An 18,240-nucleotide genomic window follows, 5' to 3' on the forward strand; every position below is an offset into this window, starting at 1 on the left:
TGGTGCTGATGACGATATAATATCTGCCCTTTAAAAACAGATACTCGGGTTTATCACACACAGGGGCAGAGATGGACTTTACACTTTCAATAAGGCCACCGTAAAAAAATCAATTAGTTAGGGGCTATTTTTTTTCTGAGAATACATACTTTTTTTTCATTTTTTTTTTTCAAATTGCATGTATTTACCATAATGGACTGTTTTTCTGGAAGATTCACTTTTTTAGTATTGATTATAAATCAACCTTGGGCGATTATTAACAATAGTAAGGTGGGAGTTTTTTGCTCGAGAAAACACTAAATAAACGAGTGACGCTTTGTCATTGTTTAATAAAAAAGTAGAAACCGTGTGCTCCTTTTCCTGCTGATGGTGCACAATCCTAAGGATTTTTAAGCATGCGTCGGTCACGATGCCCAGTGGCTGATTGCTTTGGCATGGCTTATGTGCACATTCGTCTGCTTATTTTCAATGGATTTTGGGGCCAGCTTTTTCAACCCATTGCTACGTGAAACAGTTGTCACCACTTGTTCCTTTACTGATGATGTCAAGTTTGTTGACAAAGGACGCTTTCAAAATACATATTTGCGTTTCGTGGCCGAGCGGTTCGGCAGGATATTTGATCTGGCATCCCAGCCTACAAGCTTTTGCTTTAACGGGCCATGCATCCATACAGTTGTCAGTCTTGTACAATTCTATTGTTTGTATTTGTATATTGTGTTTGAATGGAAATCAATGTTGATTAATTTGATCTTTTTTAAATCTTGGGGCTAAGTCACCAGGAGTGCGGGTTCGAATCTCGATCGGAACACTTGCGTCCTTAGAGAGTTAACAAACTGATTAGGATAATTTTAAAACAATCTGTGCTACATTCTCCAAGTAAGGAGTTGGGGTAGTTTTGTGAATATCGGGGCCCGTTGAATGGGGATATAATACTACCCAAAGGTAATGTTCATCATACTTTACAATGTGGATATCATTACAATTAACAGGCCTAATACATAATGATCAATTGTGTATACTTCCTATATATCATTAATTGTTATCGGTTACCGATGATTCAAACAAATAGTTGAAATAAAACAAAATAAAGTTAAAATAAAATCGATTCAAGTATTTTTTTATAAGTTAATGACACTATACTATTTCGGGTAAAAGTGAAATAATTTATATCCCGCCTTAGTTCTCAAGAAACTTAAGATTAATAATAACCACATTTTTGTTTAATAGTTGGCGAAAATTCACATGGAAAAAAAAGATGAAACCTATTAAAAAGAAATTATGCAAAGGGATAACAATATGTTTAGTTTGAAATCATAGCCATAAAATAACATAGTTACGTCGATATATTGGTGTTCTACCAAGACGATAAAACCGTCTATAATTATTGTTTGTATTTCTGTATCTTCCTGTATAACTCACTGTGCGTTGTTATATACATTCTAGTCACTGGCACAAGCCATTGTATTGTTTATGAAACTTTGTATTTTAAACTCAATTCAGCCTTTGGCTGCGAAGTTTGAATGTTTTTAATGAACCAATAATAATAGTATTAGCAATATTTATTGGAGTCTCTTAGTAGTATGTTTGTGTTGTTGCTGCTATTGTTGTTGAATAAACGGAGTGGCACAACTCCACATCAAGTGGAAAACAAGTAATAAGAAGAATAATACAGATTACTATAAACTAACTACTGACCGACACAAACCACAATTTTTTTTAATCTGGCCACATTGAGATCCGAACCCTCTCGTCCGTCGTCCTTTGCCTGGCTGATATCGAACGTTCCGATAGTAGAGGCCATGCCCCGACTGCTGTATTGCCCGTTATCGACAGATTAATTCCAATATGCTAATAGTTTGTTTACATTGATTAGAGGGTGATTGCAAATGACTCGGGTGATAAACACATGATATAACTTTAGAATAGAAATCAAGGGCAGGTTATATGACCACATTCGTATAGTCCTCATTTTATAACCTTTTATTTGCCATAATTTGGAAAAAGTGTGTTTAAAGGCATTGGACACGTTTGGTAATTTGGTCAACGACCAGTCTACCACTTGCTGTATCCCAACATATGCATACAATACTAAAAAACCTGTGAAAAATTGAGCTAAATTGGTCATCGAAGTTCCAAGATAATAATGAAAGAAAAAAAAAACATTTCGAGACCTCAAGTTCTAAATCTGAGGTCTCGAAATCAAATTCGTGGAAAATTACTTCTTTCTCGAAAACTATGGCACCTCAGAGGGAGCTGTTTCTCACAACATTTTATAACATCAACCTCTCCCCATTACTCGTCACCAAGAAAGGTTTTATGCAAATAATTATTTTGAGTAATTATCAATAGTGTCCACTGCCTTTAAGTTAACCCAGGCAATACTTGAAAATGTAAATACCACAGCTAGATATTGCAAATGTGATGACAATGAACCAGATGGGCGTTGAACCACTCAGGTTCCCGAAGATAAAGGGTGGGTTGGGCTGGATGGGTTGGGTTTAGGGAGGGGGCGGGTTAAAGGGCGATTAGTAGAAACCACACCCCATCTTCCCGGTAAAGAAACACTGCTGAGTGTACAGGTCGATGTTTTACGATAATCAAATATTAATATTGAAAGGTTTATGACTCATAAAGCGCCTTCAGTTTAACAACAGTAAACAACGCCATGTGTGCAAGGAATAATTAAAACATATGTTTTTTGTTGACTCTCTACATTTTTTATGAGGGCTACCTGTAACAAATCCAGATAATAAATCATAAGTGTTAGGTGACATTATTTCAGGCAACTTTGAATCAACTGTATGCAAAGGAATACTTCGGCAGCATGAAGGCATGTTGTAAGTCGGGTTTTGAAACTTTGCACGGTGGAAATACGATATAGAAAGGTTTGCGGTAACACCATGTAATGTAATCTCTAAATGAGTTGGGGTTGTTCTGTAAAGAACCGTTGGTTCCAACTCGACGTTTCGATCAGTATACTCTGGACGTCTTCTTGTTTTGTTCTCCGGAAGACGTTCAGAGCATACTGATCGAAACGTCGAGTTGAAACCAACGGTTGTTTTCACAACCATCCCGACTCATTTAGAGATAGTCATCACATGGTGTTACCGCAAACCTTTCCATATGTTAAGGCACCATCTCAATAAAACACATATGCCTTTAGTACATTTGGAAACGATAGTGCCTCGCAGGTTTTTTTTTTTTTATAACTGTCAAAACATAGCGGTAAATTGAATCACATAAAACGTTATTTTATTACTTGGGAAAAGACTAGCTGAAGACTAGGCCTTGAACTCGGACTAAAACAGTGCCCCATTCACCTTAAAGTATCTGTATCTATCTACCCAAACTAGGTATTAATACTTAAAGGCACTGGACACTATTGGTAATAACTCAAAATAATTGTTAGCATAAAAACCTACTTGGTAACAAGCAATGGAGAGCTGTTGATAGTATAAAACATTATGAGAAACGACTCCCTCTGAAGTAACGTAGTTTTTGAGAAAGATGTCATTTCTCAGTAAAATATTTGAATTGATTTCGAGCCCTCACGCGTCTAAACAAGCACTCAACTTCGTATGGCAAGGGTGTTTTTTTCTTCCATTATTACCTCCCAACTTCGACGACCAATTGAGTTCAAGTTTTCACAGGTTGGTTGTTTTATGCATATGTTGAGATACACCAAGTGAGAAGACTGGTCTTCGACAATTACCAAAAAGTGTCCAGTGTTTTTTAAGGGTGCACCCACTATTAAATTAGGAGAAACCGAGCGGCAGCCTCGTTAGTATTTTGTAGGTCGTCAAAATTATGATTCTCTAGTATAAACTATTTCCTCGTTTTGACCTGGGGCTATTGACTTGAGGTATTTTGAATGACATAGGCCATGACGATCAATAATTTACGCGGTATATTTATCAAAACGTCGACAAGAAAACTGTCCGGATCTGCGCGTCTTGTTAACACTCATTTAAAGATCAAACAAATTCCAGATACTTTTACACTGTTTTCGTTTATTTTTTAAACACTTGTTTTCCATACACAACGCCAGGTTTTAAATCCTACTATATATAATGCTCAATCGATTATATTCCTGCTACTCTGCAAACAACTATGACAACACTCTAAAGGCCACGGACAACATTTTTGGTAAAATTGTGAAAAAAGTGTTCCGACTATAAAAACATTTTTTATTGGACGAATGCATTTTCAAATTTTTCGGATTTACCGAAGATCCTATACTAACACATCGATATGAACACGCTATACAAATGTTGCCACATGTTTATATACCACACACGTTGGACAATTATTGCCATTCACATTGTTAACTCACATTCATAAATACCTCAGACAGTTTCGCTATTCCTATTGGTGGAGAGCGCGTCGTGGGTGTGTATAAACCTTTGTTTATTACCAGTAAAACATGTTAAAAACATGAGCGTGACACACGAGCTTGCACCTGTGCTTATAAGACAGTTTCTTCATTCCTATTGGTCGAGAGCAACAGCTGTGCCACATCACGCGATACGCGCGTCGCGCACAGCATTCCCTTATAAGGAGTTGTTTACCCGATCGGGCCGAGGGCCCAACCATTTTATAATTTACCTCAACTTCGTCTCGGTAAAATGATCAAGAACCAGGCCTCGTTGGGATTAAACCACAAGTTGAAAACCTCTTCACCACACATTGATTCCCTTAGTTATTCAAATAGTTCAATATCTTGAAAATTGGTTTTTCCTCAGTAAATCCGTTTCGATTTTTTTTTATATTAATAATTATAAGCAGCCTACCAAAAAAATCTGTTCAAGAACTTATTAAGATTTCGTCGAGCCGTTTTCTTGCAGACGATAGTGGGACTAAGGTGTGTCGATTTTTCCTCCTCGCAGCATCAGAAAGGCCATGTAGTTACAAACCTATGAGAAACAACATGTCCGCAACATGGTTTACATTATAAATGGAAGTACCTCTTTTTAGCCCAGACTTATTCATGGGGGGGGGGGGGGGATGGGGGTATGAGAAGTCACACAATGAAATCTTACTTGTGCCATACCTGTCCACGACTGACGTGACGATTTGATGAGTGTGGTGGTTAGAGCTCTATAACAGCGGGCTCGACAGACAGTTTGAGTGGTATAATCTGGGTGCTTCCCGTAGCCACGGAGGTACCGGAGCCAGAGACCATTTGACGGTGCCGTAATCGCTCCTTCTCGCTCCGTAAGGCGTACGTCTCCTGTTTGATGAAAAGGTAGAGGCTGGCAACACCCGTCGTCTCCGATATGACGAAGGACAGAGCGCAGAAACAGAACGAGTAGCCGTAAGTATGTTGGAATATCTGAAATGAAAATTAATTATTATTAATAATAGTATGAGTTTAGTTTAATCGAAGAATTTATGGAAAAAGTAATGGACTGAACTTAAGCTGTGACCATACATAAATCCGTTTGAGGGATAACTTTGCACAGTCAATTTTAGGCCTACACATACCTCGTGCAGGGGATGAGATAGTTGGGATGGCTATTAGAGTGTGGGGTTGAGAGGCTGAAAGTGAAGGAGTGTGGAGTGTTGTGATTGATAGTGTGGGGAGGAGCATAGACCAAGGACCAGCGGAGAGAGTGTGGGATGCAGGGTGGATGTATAATGGGTTGGAGTGGAGGGGTTGAGAGTGTGGGGTTGAGGGAAAGGAAAGTGAGGGAGTGTGGAATGTTGGGATTGATAGTGTGGGGAGGAGCTTAAATCAAGGACCAGAGGAAAGAGTGTGGGATGCAGGGTGGACATATAATAGTGGGTTGGAGTGCAGGGGTTGAGAGTGTGGGGTTGAGGGGAGGGAAAGTAAAGGGAGTGTGGAGTGTTGTGATTGATAGTGTGGGGAGGAGCATAGAGCAAGGACCAGCGGAGAGAGTGTGGGATGCAGGGTGGATATATAATAGTGGGCTGGAGTGGAGAGGTTGAGAGTGTAGGGTTGAGAGGAGGGAAAGTAAACGGAGTGTGGAGTGTTGGGATTGATAGTGTGGGGAGGACCATAGAGCAAGGACCAGCGGAGAGAGTGTGGGATGCAGGGTGGATGTATTATTGGATTGGAGTGGAGGGGTTGAGAGTGTGGGGTTGAGAGTGTGGGGTTGAGGGAAAGGAAAGTTAGGGAGTGTGAAGTGTTGGGATTGGATAGTGTGGGGAGGAGCATAGAGCAAGGACCAGCGGAGAGAGTGTGGGATGCAGGGTGGATATATAATAGTGGGTTGGAGTGGAGAGGTTGAGAGTGTGGGGTTAAGGGGAGGGAAAGTAAAGGGAGTGTGAAGTGTTGGGATTGATAGTGTGGGGAGGAGCATAGAGCAAGGACCAGCGGAGAGAATGTGGGATGCAGGGTGGATGTATTATTGGGTTGGAGTGGAGGGGTTAAGAGTGTGGGGTTAAGGGAAAGGAAAGTTAGGGAGTGTGAAGTATTGGGATTGATAGTGTGGGGAGGAGCATAGAGCAAGGACCAGCGGAGAGAGTGTGGGATGCAGAGTGGATATATAATAGTGGGTTGGAGTGGAGGGGTTGAGAGTGTGGGGTTGAGGGAAAGGAAAGTTAGGGAGTGTAGAGTGTTGGGATTGATAGTGTGGGGAGGAGCATAGAGCAAGGACCAGCGGAGAGAGTGTGGGATGCAGGGTGGATATATAATAGTGGGTTGGAGTGCAGGGGTTGAGAGTGTGGGGTTGAGGGGAGGGAAAGTGGGGGAGTGTGAAGTGTTGGGAATGATAGTGTGGGGAGGAGCATAGAGCAAGGACCAGCGGAGAGAGTGTGGGATGCAGGGTGGATGTATTATTGGGTTGGAGTGGAGGGGGTTGAGAATGTGGAGTGGGCTGAAGGTGAAGGGAAGGGTGGGTTAGCTTGGGGTGGAGAGTGTGGGTTGGAGGGGATTGTGATTGTGAGGCGAAGAGGATGGAGTGGCAGGCTTGGGGGGGGGGGGCGTATATTCACCTTGTCAGGTAGAATAGGATGCTTCTCAATAACTGCGTCTCCAACAGCGATGATGTAGCATACGATACCAGTTAAACCAAATAAACCTGAGAGTCAATTGACAATCAACACCAAATCGTTGGTTAAGAATCAATCATTGACTTCATAATCATCACACCACCACACACACCACCCTGATTGAGGAAGTTCACTTTGGGGCTTTTTCCAAAAATCAGCTTATAGTCACTGGCTCCTGGCTCTGAATATTGGAAAAACTGCCCGGGTAGGACTCGGTGCCTACGACAGGGTTCGACAAAAAAGGTCCCGAGGTATTCTGCTACTACCCCACTAGAAGTAATGGTTACTAAACTGACAATTTACACTGCTTAGATGGTGTGCAAGGCAGGTTGTTAAAAGAAAACAAGTAGTTAAAATGAAAGGGATTTATACTTGAAACATGCGCCACTTGTGCGTTGTATTCAGGCAAATGTACGGTCAGTCAATGGCTCGGGGACCAGTATTGTTGTACTGCCACCAATGCTCTCCAAACGCTGCGTCCTAATTCAGGGACTTGGCTGTGGCTGTTGACTGCATCATCAATGTTGGTGAAAACCATCTACAATTCTACAATGTTCTAGGTACTTGTCCACAGCCGAAGCCGCAATGGACATAAACTTGAATTCAAGTCGAAGATCGCGGTTACTCTTCTGCATCTCAGCCACGAAAAACGCCCCCACATTATTAGCTATCACGCGTCTATTTTTAGCGACTATCAGGACGACTAAAAGCCACCATGAAAGACTTGGAACCAAGTCTACAATATGGACGCTGCCTTTACATCAGTCACAGTATTAATCACCATGCACCGTTTCAATGTGCGAACTTCGTCACCTTGTGTGCACTCACCTGCAATGATGCTCACCACACCAGCGAAGAACATAAACGCCCTCTTGGTTGGGATACATAATCCTAGCGTGCTGAGTGCAGAAGACACGATGAGTAGCAAGAAACTGATGACAGGGAATGGCCACACGGAGTTGATCTTGGCTGCATGAAGTAGAATAAAAAAAAAAAAATTAGCTCATTAAGAATTACCAAATAGACCATGCACAAGCACCATCTTAAACATATACCATCTTAAACATATACCTCAATGCAGTTTGGGAAACATACAGTTAATATCAAGCTGAGAAAATAGACACGAATAGTTTTAACATGGAACAGTTACATGTTAAAACATGTAACTGTGCCATGTTATAGTTGTGTTATGTATTACTTCAAAATCAGCCCGCCATGCTGACTGCCGCTGCAACAAAAGAAGTTTGTTAGAATAATGTAAAATTGATAAAAGCAAAAAATAACATCACTTCCCATTCGAGCACATTCTCAAATTACTGTTCTATAACTTAAAAGCTATTTTGAAAGTTTATTTAATGCGAAAACGAAACTGTCAGTGGAGTTCTAGATACTTTGAAACACGTCAATTTTCAAAACAATACAATGTAGAAGAATACCTTCTGTAAAAAAAATATATAAACAAAATAAAATGAAAAAATAAAACTAATATGTACACATTTACTCACAGAGTGCCGCTGATGTGATGTCCTTAGGTGGCGAGCCGGGTGCAGAAAGGACATTTCTTATTTTCACACAGGTTGGACTACCTGAAGGAGAATTAGAATTACATAAAACCGTGATAAAACAAGGAGTGCTAGCTCTTACAGACTAACTAACGATATAAAACACTACATAAGCTTTCGTAGCAACTACTGCTACTGCATCGGATGAAGTAGGCCTAGTTGTTGCTAAAAGCTTATTCAGTTCTCGTAATTAGTGAGGAAGTCTTTTTAAAAGAGCTATTACAACCTTCATTGAAGGAGAAACTGTAATTCAAAGAAAATGACATATGTTTGTCAATTAAAAAAAAAAAAAAAATTTGAGAAATATTTCACTTTGAAGTAATTGTATGTCAGAAACATAATTCAGATTCTGTATTTTCCAAATACAAATTATTGGACCAAAACCACTCTGGATTTCCGAAGGTATAATCTCAAAAACATTGTTCACAGGTCAGTTTTATGATTTATATATATCTATATCTATAAATAATAAAAGAAAATAAAGGTAAACGTCCCCTTTGAGATGCTGGGCTAATTTTGTTAAAATTCCATTTTTACAAGTAGTTTTAAAATTGTAATGAAGTTGGTTTAGTTCAGCCTACCAGGTCTTGGTGTAACTTCTTGAGTGGCGTTATTTTCCATTTGTTTCCAGGCATCCTTGGAGTCCCAAATGTAAGTGACTGTAAAAAAAAATAAAATAAAAAAAAATCGATCACGAAACCAATATACATAAAATAAAATAAAATAAAAAACATCGATCCGCAAATCAGTCAACCTGTAGTAGCAGGCCGGCCTAAAAGTCAACACATCGACTATCATAATTCATCTTTTCATATTATCAAACTAATTAATCCAATTTGTTTGTAAACCATTCTCCATATCGATGGATCCATCAACAGACAACAATTCTACAGATGATATTAGATTAATTTTGGATTAAGTTTGGTTTATTGCTATTTAAATTGCTTTATTGCTGTTTGAGTTATGCGACCTAATTCTGATAGCACCATGTAATGTTTTACACTCAATACTTAAATAGCCTAACAACCCAACTCAGCTCAGTTCAACTCAAACGACCAGCAAGTCAACGGATACTTGCCGAAACTACTCGGTTCATTTCAACCATACAATTGTCGCAACAGTGTTTGTTTTCAAACTCTTACTGACTCAGCATTAATAAATTATGACAAATCAAATTGAGGATATAATTATTATATAGGCATAATAGTACATAGGACATCCTTTGGAATTTGATACAACGTAGATGTACACAAGTCATTACTAAAGATACCAAATGGAGACGTTGATATCAAAGCAGCTTACTTGATCTTACTCAAGATATACATGTCAATCACCCAGAGCTTATAATAATAATAATAAGACTTGTAACGCGCACATATCCACCCTGCTGGGTGTTCAAGGCGCAGTGACAAAACCCTAAAGAAAAACAAAACAAAACAGACACAACAACGTTAGTCCTTGAAAACCTGTGACATAAGATAAGTTCTGAGATGTCATTTGAGAATTGTGGTGCAGAGACAAGATCTAACATTAAGTGGCAGAGAGTTCCTGGAGAAAAATACATAGATGGTGTCATATTTATTTTAAAATAATACAGGCAGTGGACACTATTGGTAATTACTCAAAATAATTATTAGCATAAAACCTTACTTGGTAACGAGTAATGGGGAGAGGTTGATAATATAAAACATTGTGAGAAACGGCTCCCTTTGATGTAAAATAGTTTTCGAGAAAGAAGTAATTTTTTACGAATTTCAAGACCTCAGAATTAGATTTTGAGGTCTCGAAATCAAGCATCTGCAATCACACAACTTCGGTGACAATGGTGTTTTTTTATTTTATTATTATCTCGCAACTTCAACGACCAATTGAGTTTGAATTTTCATAGGTTTGTTATTTCATGCATCTGTTGAGATACACCAAGTGAGAAGACCGGTCTTTGACAATTACCAATAGTGTCCAGTGTCTTTAAAGCCATATACTTTCGGTACCGAAAAAATAAATACAAATTCACAGATTTACAAATAACTTACAGGGTTTACAGAAGGTAATGGTAAAAGACTTCTCTTGAAATATTATTCCATAAAATGCTTTACTTTTTGAGAAAACATTAAAACAATTATCAATTCTCGAAAACGAGAATTACGGATTATAGTAAACACATGTCATGACACGGCGAAACGTGCGGAAACAAAGGTGGATTTTCCCGTTATTTTCTCCCGACTCCGATGACCGATTGAGCCTAAATTTTCACAGGTTTGTTATTTTATATATAAGTTATGGTACACGAAGTGTGGGCCTTTGGATAATACTGTTTACCGAAAGTGTTCAATGGCTTTAAGTGGTAGAGAGTTCCCGAAGAAAAATACATAGATGCCGTCATGTTTATTTTAAAATAGTATGTTAAACCGACTAAAGGCTAGTCTATGGATCCGCCCTGATACTCTTGTCGGTGGTGTGTGCAATCACGCACGTCCCCAATTAATAATTCAAAGGATTGTAATTAGTTTATGCAATCTGCTACAAAATCACAAAAGGGATTGCTTCAAAATTACACACGACATAATCACTCAAAACTAAATAAACAAAGATGATTGAAAATTATTACTGAATTAATATATATTTTTATAATGGGAAAAATGTTCCTTTGTAAAAAAAATAAATAAAAAAATATATAGACAAATTCAACATCAGATGGGAGCCTTTTTTTATTGCTATGTACTAACCAACAAATTAATGCCATTCATAAAAGCCCCTGTTTTTCCCTTTGCTGTTTTTCTTTACAAATAGTTCTAAAAGTAATTGGTTTTACAAATAGTCTGTGTAGTTTTGTATTAAAGAAGTTCGAATAAAAATTCCCCCTTCAGGGGCAAACAAAATTATTACTAACAAGCCACAGTTTAGTTTGTTTTTAATAAGTTAAGAGTGATTATGCTGTAGTTGACTGGACAACCGTATTAGCGTGAATTAATTGAGTGAGCAATATTAGATCACTCTTGCATGATATTAAATTCCTGCTTTCCTGTTTATACTTACTATCGAAGGACATTATAATTACCGTATCATCGTATAAACAAATTGTGGCTGAAATGGAAGGTATATAATAGCGTGTTAATCACTCTTAAAGGAACACGTTGCCTTGGATCGGTCGAGTTCGTCTATAAAAAGCGTTTGTAACCGTTTGTTATAAAATGCATATGGTTAGAAAGATGATTTAAAAGAAGAATACAATGATCCACACAAATTTGCCTCGAAATGCGTGGTTTTCCTTTTACTTTGTGAACTAATACGGTCGGCCATTTATTGGAGTCAAAAATTTGACTCCAATAAACGGCCGACCGTGTTAGTGGACGATGTAAAAAGAAAACCGTGCAATTTCGAGGCATGTTTGTGTGGATCATTGTATTCTACTTTTACAACATCTTTCTCCTCATATTATGCGTTTTATAACAAACAGTTACAAATGCTTTTTATAGACAAACTCGACCGATAATATAAGGCAACGTCTTCCTTTAATAATAATTGCAATTAATCTGTTCGAAGCCTACAACAGCTTTCGATAGCATACATCACTTTGAAAAACATTTCACCTCGGAGTATTATTGTGGTTATCTAAAAATATACCAGTAAATATGCATAGTATACAAATATTGAGTGGCTCAGAGTGGAATGGAAGAAATATTTTTGCAAGGTAACATTTGGACTGTTCCATTTCACGAGGCGAAGCCGAGTGAAATGGAACAGTCCAAATTTTACCGAGCGATAATATTCCTTCCATTCCACGAATTAAAGCCACTCAATATTTGTTTTATGTAACTGACATATAGATCCTTGTCACTTGATGTATTTTAAAAGTATAACATTATGAAAAATTACACAAATTACTGACAACCAAAAATCATATAGCGCCGCGTAGCGGCAACAATGCACAAATCGGATCACGACCTTTTGCACAGGTTTTATGCTAATAATTACTTTGAGTAATTACCAACAGTGTCCCCTGCCTTTAATGAACCAGTGATTTGTCATCCAGTTGACTATTATCATTTGTAAGTTGTTTTCCATAATTTCAAAGCGATTGCAGTGTTTGTATAATAAATAGTATACAATATCAATCAAGGAACAACACCCCCAAACAAATTACAATCTGTTTCATATAAAACAAAATTACAAGTCATTTCTTGCAAGGCAGTTGTTGATGACATAAAGCTTCATTATGTTTTCTTGAAACTTTTAGCGCTCATTTTAACTAAGTTTCACTCTTCCGTTTTTATTGTCTTGAAAGTATAATGTTCTTACAGGAAACTAAACAATTCATATACATTTTTTAAGGAATAATAAATATAGCATAGCAAAGCCATTGAAATAAAACACATTCATATATCACACTCTGCCGGCGGTTGTGGGTCTTTCAGCCGATCCTAACTGGCCCATAATTATTCAAATTTTACCCCTCATAATGTATGGAGCGCGAAGTCCGTCATAAATAATAAATGTGGCTCCACGGTGAGCGATCGATGAGATTTCCCCTGATGTCAACCAGACACCGTGTGTTGAATATCAAACACAAGATGACTTCTCATTTGATACCTTAAAATATCTGTCATTAAACAATAATGGTGTTTTATTTGCATATATAGAAAAGGATTTAAACAACAAGATGCTCTATGAGTTTTAAATAAACTAGTCAAATACCAATGTAGAATTTAAAACTACACTAGAAATTTTGTAAATAAATTGTGGTTAACCATTGCAATTTTAAAATAAATGAATATTTTCAAGTATTGATTTAACAAGGCTGTATATAGTTGTTAAACGTTTAATGGTGAGGAGGCTTGGAACCAGTGGTGCTTCGAATCAGGCCGACTCGGGGTTGGGGATGGGCTTCCTGGTGCAACCTCGGTACTATAGCTCGTGTAAAATATGTTAAAGGCAGTGGACACTATTGGTAGTTACTCAAAATAATTATCATCATAAAACCTTTCTTGATGACAAGTAATGGGGAGAAGTTGATGGTATAAAACATTGTGAGAAACCCTCTGAAATGACGTAGTTTTCGAGAAAGAAGTAATTTTCCACGAATTTGATTTCGTGTGACAAATAATAATTCTTTTGAGTAATTATCAATAGTGTCCACTGCCTTTAATAATATCTTGATGAAAACTGCCCTACATCGGTACCAACAAAATCCGCAGGAACTTACCTCGTATCCGGCAGGATTCCAACAGCCCAGAGTACATATTCATGGTAATCCGGAGAGTTCCGTTGTGGAAATCCAGATGTCGCTCCTCGGACGTGAACACCCACTGATTTGTGAACGTCCCGACACTCGTCAATAGCAATCCGAGATAGGCTCCGAACACGGACCAGATAGTCAGGAGCAATAGACTGGTGTTTTGCATCTCTGTTGATATTGTTTTGTGCCTCGAGGATGCTTTGGAAACAGATTTGGTGCCTTTGACAAAGTGAGCTGGTTGGTTAGCCCCGTATAGGACTCTTCCTCGGTGACGTATACACTGTAGTATAATACGAAAGTGTAAGGCCGCCAGGGAAAGGTGTCCTGAAGATTGTGCTGTCTCAGTGATCAGTCAGAAGTTTGAAATAATTGTACTTGCACAACACGTGAGGCGTGCAGCATAATATAGTCCCAGGCAAGGACAATCAAGTATGCTAAGATACTGTGTGTCAACTAGGAATCATCCTATGAATGTCAGAATGAAGGTGTGATGAACTTGAGACGCCAGGACGATCCGGTTACGCTCTTCTCGTTCCAGAGCGTTGTTTTTAATAGGAGGAGCAGACGTGCAAGGACTCCCTCGAGATTACTAAGAGCCATATTTACAAACTCTCCGAAGAGAAACTTCAGGCGCCACACAATCGGGAATATTTTATGAGTTAGCAGTGTCCTTTGCGATAATTGATGTTAAGAATGGTGAAATAACAACTGGCTGTTCTAAATCCAGTGGGATTGTTGCACTGATCACGGAGGAAGGAAACATACACGGATTATTCATTCTTCGAACAGGTGAGCTCGTGGAGGACTGGTGAAAGTCTAGTCAACGTGACATAAACTATAAGAGCGTCCATAATGCAACGCCACGCTGGATGCAACTCACTGGGGATGGTAGCTGGTCTCAAGAGACTTTGTCATCATCTCACGTGTCTTGAGGACGTGTTTCCATCTTAAAGGAGCAAGTCTTCAGCAAAAGTAAATTCATTCTCTGTTTCATCGACGCAAAATACCTATAAAATGAGGACAACATTAGCTCATTTTATTGTAAGTTTTTGTGAAATGGCAACAATTTTTTATAATTTGATTCTTTTGTTTCGTCATTGTTTCCATTAAGTTACCAGGTTTTGTTCTAACCTTAAAATGCACTGACCACCCTCGGTGTTTGTCAAAGACCAGAATTTGCACTAGGTGTATTCCAATATATCATGCACATTATAACAAGTCTGTTAACACTTCACAGACTTGTTTTTGACTCAATTGGTCATCGAGGTTGCAAGAAAATAGTGAACAAAAACCACCCTTGTTGCACAAATTAGTGTGCTCAGATAACAAACAAAGATTTCAGGCCGAAAGTCTTTTAATATTCGAGTGAGAAATTACCTCTTTCTTGAAAACTGCGTTACTTTAGAGGGAGGCGTTTCTCACAATGTAACAATATCAGCAGCTCTCCATGGCTCGTTTAAAAGAGAAGTAAGCTTTTTTGTACTGATATATATTTTGAGTAATTACCAATAGTGTCCAGTGCCTTTAAAGATGGTGGACACTATTGGTAATTACTCAAAATAATTATTAGCATAAAACCTTACTTGGAAACGAGTGATAGAGAACTGTTGAAAGTATAAAACATTGTGAGAAACGGCTCCCTCTGAGGTGACGTAGTTTTCGAGATAGAAGTAATTTTCCACGAATTTGATTTCGAGACCTCAGCATCTGAAAGCACACAACTATACGTGCGACAAGGGTGTTTTTTCTTTCATTATTATCTCACAACTTCGACAACCAAGTGAGCTCAATCTTTCAATGTTTTTTATTTTATTTCATACATATGTTGAGATACACCAATTGAGAAGACTGGTCTTTGACAATTACTAATAGTGTCCATGTCTTTAAAGATGGTTCATGATCTTCGGAGAAGCTTGACTCATCTTAAAAGTATAGCCTCCATCCCTTTAAAGCTTAGCAGCAAGTGGAGCGTTAAGAAGAAGCGTAAATGATGTATGCCTGTCATGGGAGAATTAAAGATGCTGATGAGGTTGCTAGTAGGTATTAGCGACGAAGGTGGCGGTAGGTGATGTGATAAATGGGATGTTGGAGTGGCTAGCCAAATATATTTATGTGCACTCAGTTTTGAACGAAAGAAAATGTCCCTGCTGCTACATCAGATATCTCACTGCACAATTTTCTCTTTATTACAATTGCTAGTTGTATATGTGTTCGATGCCCATTGGACTTTTATACCGGTCGCTTACCATTGTTTTGTAAGTAGGCCTATCTCTTTTTCCCCAATGTTTTTAAGTGTGCACAGCTAAATCTTTCAAAGCACTTTTTACGTTGTGTGAAAGACACTGAACACTATTGGTTATTGTCAAAGACCAGCCTTCTCACTTTTTGAATCCGTACAATATGCATAAAATAACAAACCTATGAAAATTTGAGCTCAATTGGTCAGCAAATTTGGAAGATAATATTGAAAGAAAAACACCCTTGTCACACGGAGTTGTGCGCTTTCAGATGCTTTATTTCGAGACCCCAAATTCTAAATCTGAGGTCTCGAAATCAAATCCGATAAAAATTATTACTTTCTCAAAAACTATGTCACTTCAGAGGTAGCCGTTTTTTATCACAATGTTTTATCAACCTCTCCCCATAACTCGTTACCAAGTAAGGTTTTAAACAAAATTTAAACTATACATTTATATAATAAGTTTGCCAATAAAACTACTTTTCTATTCTTTATATCGGAGTAATTGTTTGATGATCGAGTTGTATAAGGTATTGGGTAGGAATAAGGAACGTGAGTTCTGTTGTTTGGAATTGACTACAAAAGAGAAACATAATTTTTTTTTTTTTTTTACTCCGCATTTTTATTCGTTTATTTATTAACTTTATTTTATTTATTTATGGTTGTGTCGTTTTTTTTTTTTTTTTTTTTTTTTTCAATCCCATTTTGTGTTGCATCGCATTCCTCCCCGGTGTATTTATGAATAATTTTTACCTATAGTTTTTTGAGCGATGGTTGTATGTAAATAATGCTCGTATATGAATAATATTAAAATTGTATTAATACTGGTTATGTATACAATGATTAAAAACAAAACAATATGGCTTTGCAAAAGGGCTTTTTTAGAGACAATGATTGTGTTTTTATTTTTACTTTTGGGGGATTTTTTTAAGAACTCAGATAATACACTCGAAAACAATTATTGAGGGTGGGAATTTGGAAAAATGGGAGTAAAGCAATTGTTCAAAAATACGGTAAGGAGAACACCTTATTAGCTGTCAGGAACACTTTAAAAGGTTTTCTTTACAATAAACCAGTTGCGAGTTAGTTTTGAACAGTGGGTGCGTTCGTTTAGCTTCCCTGGGTCGACCCCGGTATGTGGCGGTTTGTTTTCCAGGGCGAACGTGGGTAATTATCTGCACACGTTTGTCCTGGAAAAAAAACACGCCACACACCGGGGTCTACCCAGGGAAGCTAAACAAACGCAGTCGCTATCTGGTAAAATTATTTGCTTAGTCACAACAATATATCGCTAATTACCTTTGAATTCCCCCAGACTATAGAGACAGTTGCTATGTCAAATGGTTTGGGACAAGCTTTTGCATAGTTACCTCCAGCCATAACACATTCATGTCTCTCACATAGCTATTCAAAGGCTTGCCCGAGCCATTTCACATAGCAACTGTCTCGGTAGTCTGAGGAATTCCAATTCAAGCGGTACGATGTGACCAAGCAAGTCATTGTACCAGACATTATTCAAATCTTGGCTTGACCCAATTGACCTTAAAGGAACACGTTGCCTTGGATCGGACGAGTTGGTCTATGAAAAGCGTTTGAAACTGTTTGTTATGAAATGCATATGGTTAGAAAGATGTTTTAAAAGTAGAATATAAGGATCCACACAAGTATCACTCAAAATTGCACGGTTTTCATTTACGTCGCGAGCTAACACAGTCGGCCATTTATGGGAGTCAAAGTTTTGACTCCCATAAATGGCCGACCCTGTTTGTCGACGAGGTAAAACGAAAACCACGCAATTTCGAGGCATATTTGTGTAGATCATTGTATTCTACTTTTACAACATCTTTCTAACCATATCGAGTTTATAACAAACGGTTACAAAACGCTTTTCAAGGACCAACTCGACCGATCCAAGGCAACGTGTTCCTTTAAATTCAATACTCAATCACTTGGAGTTATTTACAACAAACCTACAGCCTCACCTAACCAGACCATTCCAACAAAAACGTTTACCTCTTGAAGAACTTTCCTAGTTCGGGTTTATAAAGTATTAACTAATGCACATCAATGACAACTCAAACGAGCCGTCTTAGTATTATATAACTCTTGTTGGAAGGCATGATTTAGAAGTAAAGTCGAACCATCCATTAAGGATTCCAAAGAATCAGTATATACCTTAAAGTCACCTG

At 38.1% G+C, this 18,240-nt stretch overlaps 1 protein-coding gene across 2 annotated transcripts; it reads right to left on the reverse strand.

Moving 5' to 3' along the window:
* Positions 1 to 4,010: 4,010 nt before the first annotated feature.
* On the reverse strand, positions 4,011 to 14,771 carry LOC139944029 (voltage-dependent calcium channel gamma-5 subunit-like). Of its 2 annotated transcripts, none has more exons than XR_011786910.1 (7): positions 13,780 to 14,771; positions 9,158 to 9,235; positions 8,520 to 8,600; positions 7,843 to 7,983; positions 6,958 to 7,043; positions 5,040 to 5,332; positions 4,011 to 4,913 (listed from the first exon to the last, which is right to left on the reverse strand). XR_011786910.1 is itself a non-coding variant. In XM_071940972.1 (7 exons), exons 1-6 carry the CDS (start codon positions 13,976 to 13,978, stop codon positions 5,090 to 5,092), a joined length of 828 nt encoding a protein of 275 aa, XP_071797073.1. In that variant the 5' UTR covers positions 13,979 to 14,771; the 3' UTR covers positions 4,011 to 4,913; positions 5,051 to 5,089. The 2 variants fall into 2 exon arrangements, 1 of the variants encoding a protein (XP_071797073.1); XM_071940972.1 differs by having other exon boundaries at positions 5,051 to 5,332.
* Positions 14,772 to 18,240: the final 3,469 nt, after the last annotated feature.

The sequence above is a fragment of the Asterias amurensis genome, chromosome 11 (assembly GCF_032118995.1).
Source record: "Asterias amurensis chromosome 11, ASM3211899v1".
Classification (NCBI taxonomy): Eukaryota; Metazoa; Echinodermata; class Asteroidea; order Forcipulatida; family Asteriidae; genus Asterias; species Asterias amurensis.

Coding starts and splice junctions, on each gene's coding strand:
- LOC139944029 (XM_071940972.1), bottom strand. CDS start 13,978: ATGCAAAACACCAGTCTATTGCTCCTGACTATCTGGTCCGTGTTCGGA. Junction 7,984..8,519: donor CATCACATCAGCGGCACTCT/GTGAGTAAATGT, acceptor TACTTCATGCAG/CCAAGATCAACTCCGTGTGG. Junction 7,044..7,842: donor TGTGGTGAGCATCATTGCAG/GTGAGTGCACAC, acceptor ATTGACTCTCAG/GTTTATTTGGTTTAACTGGT.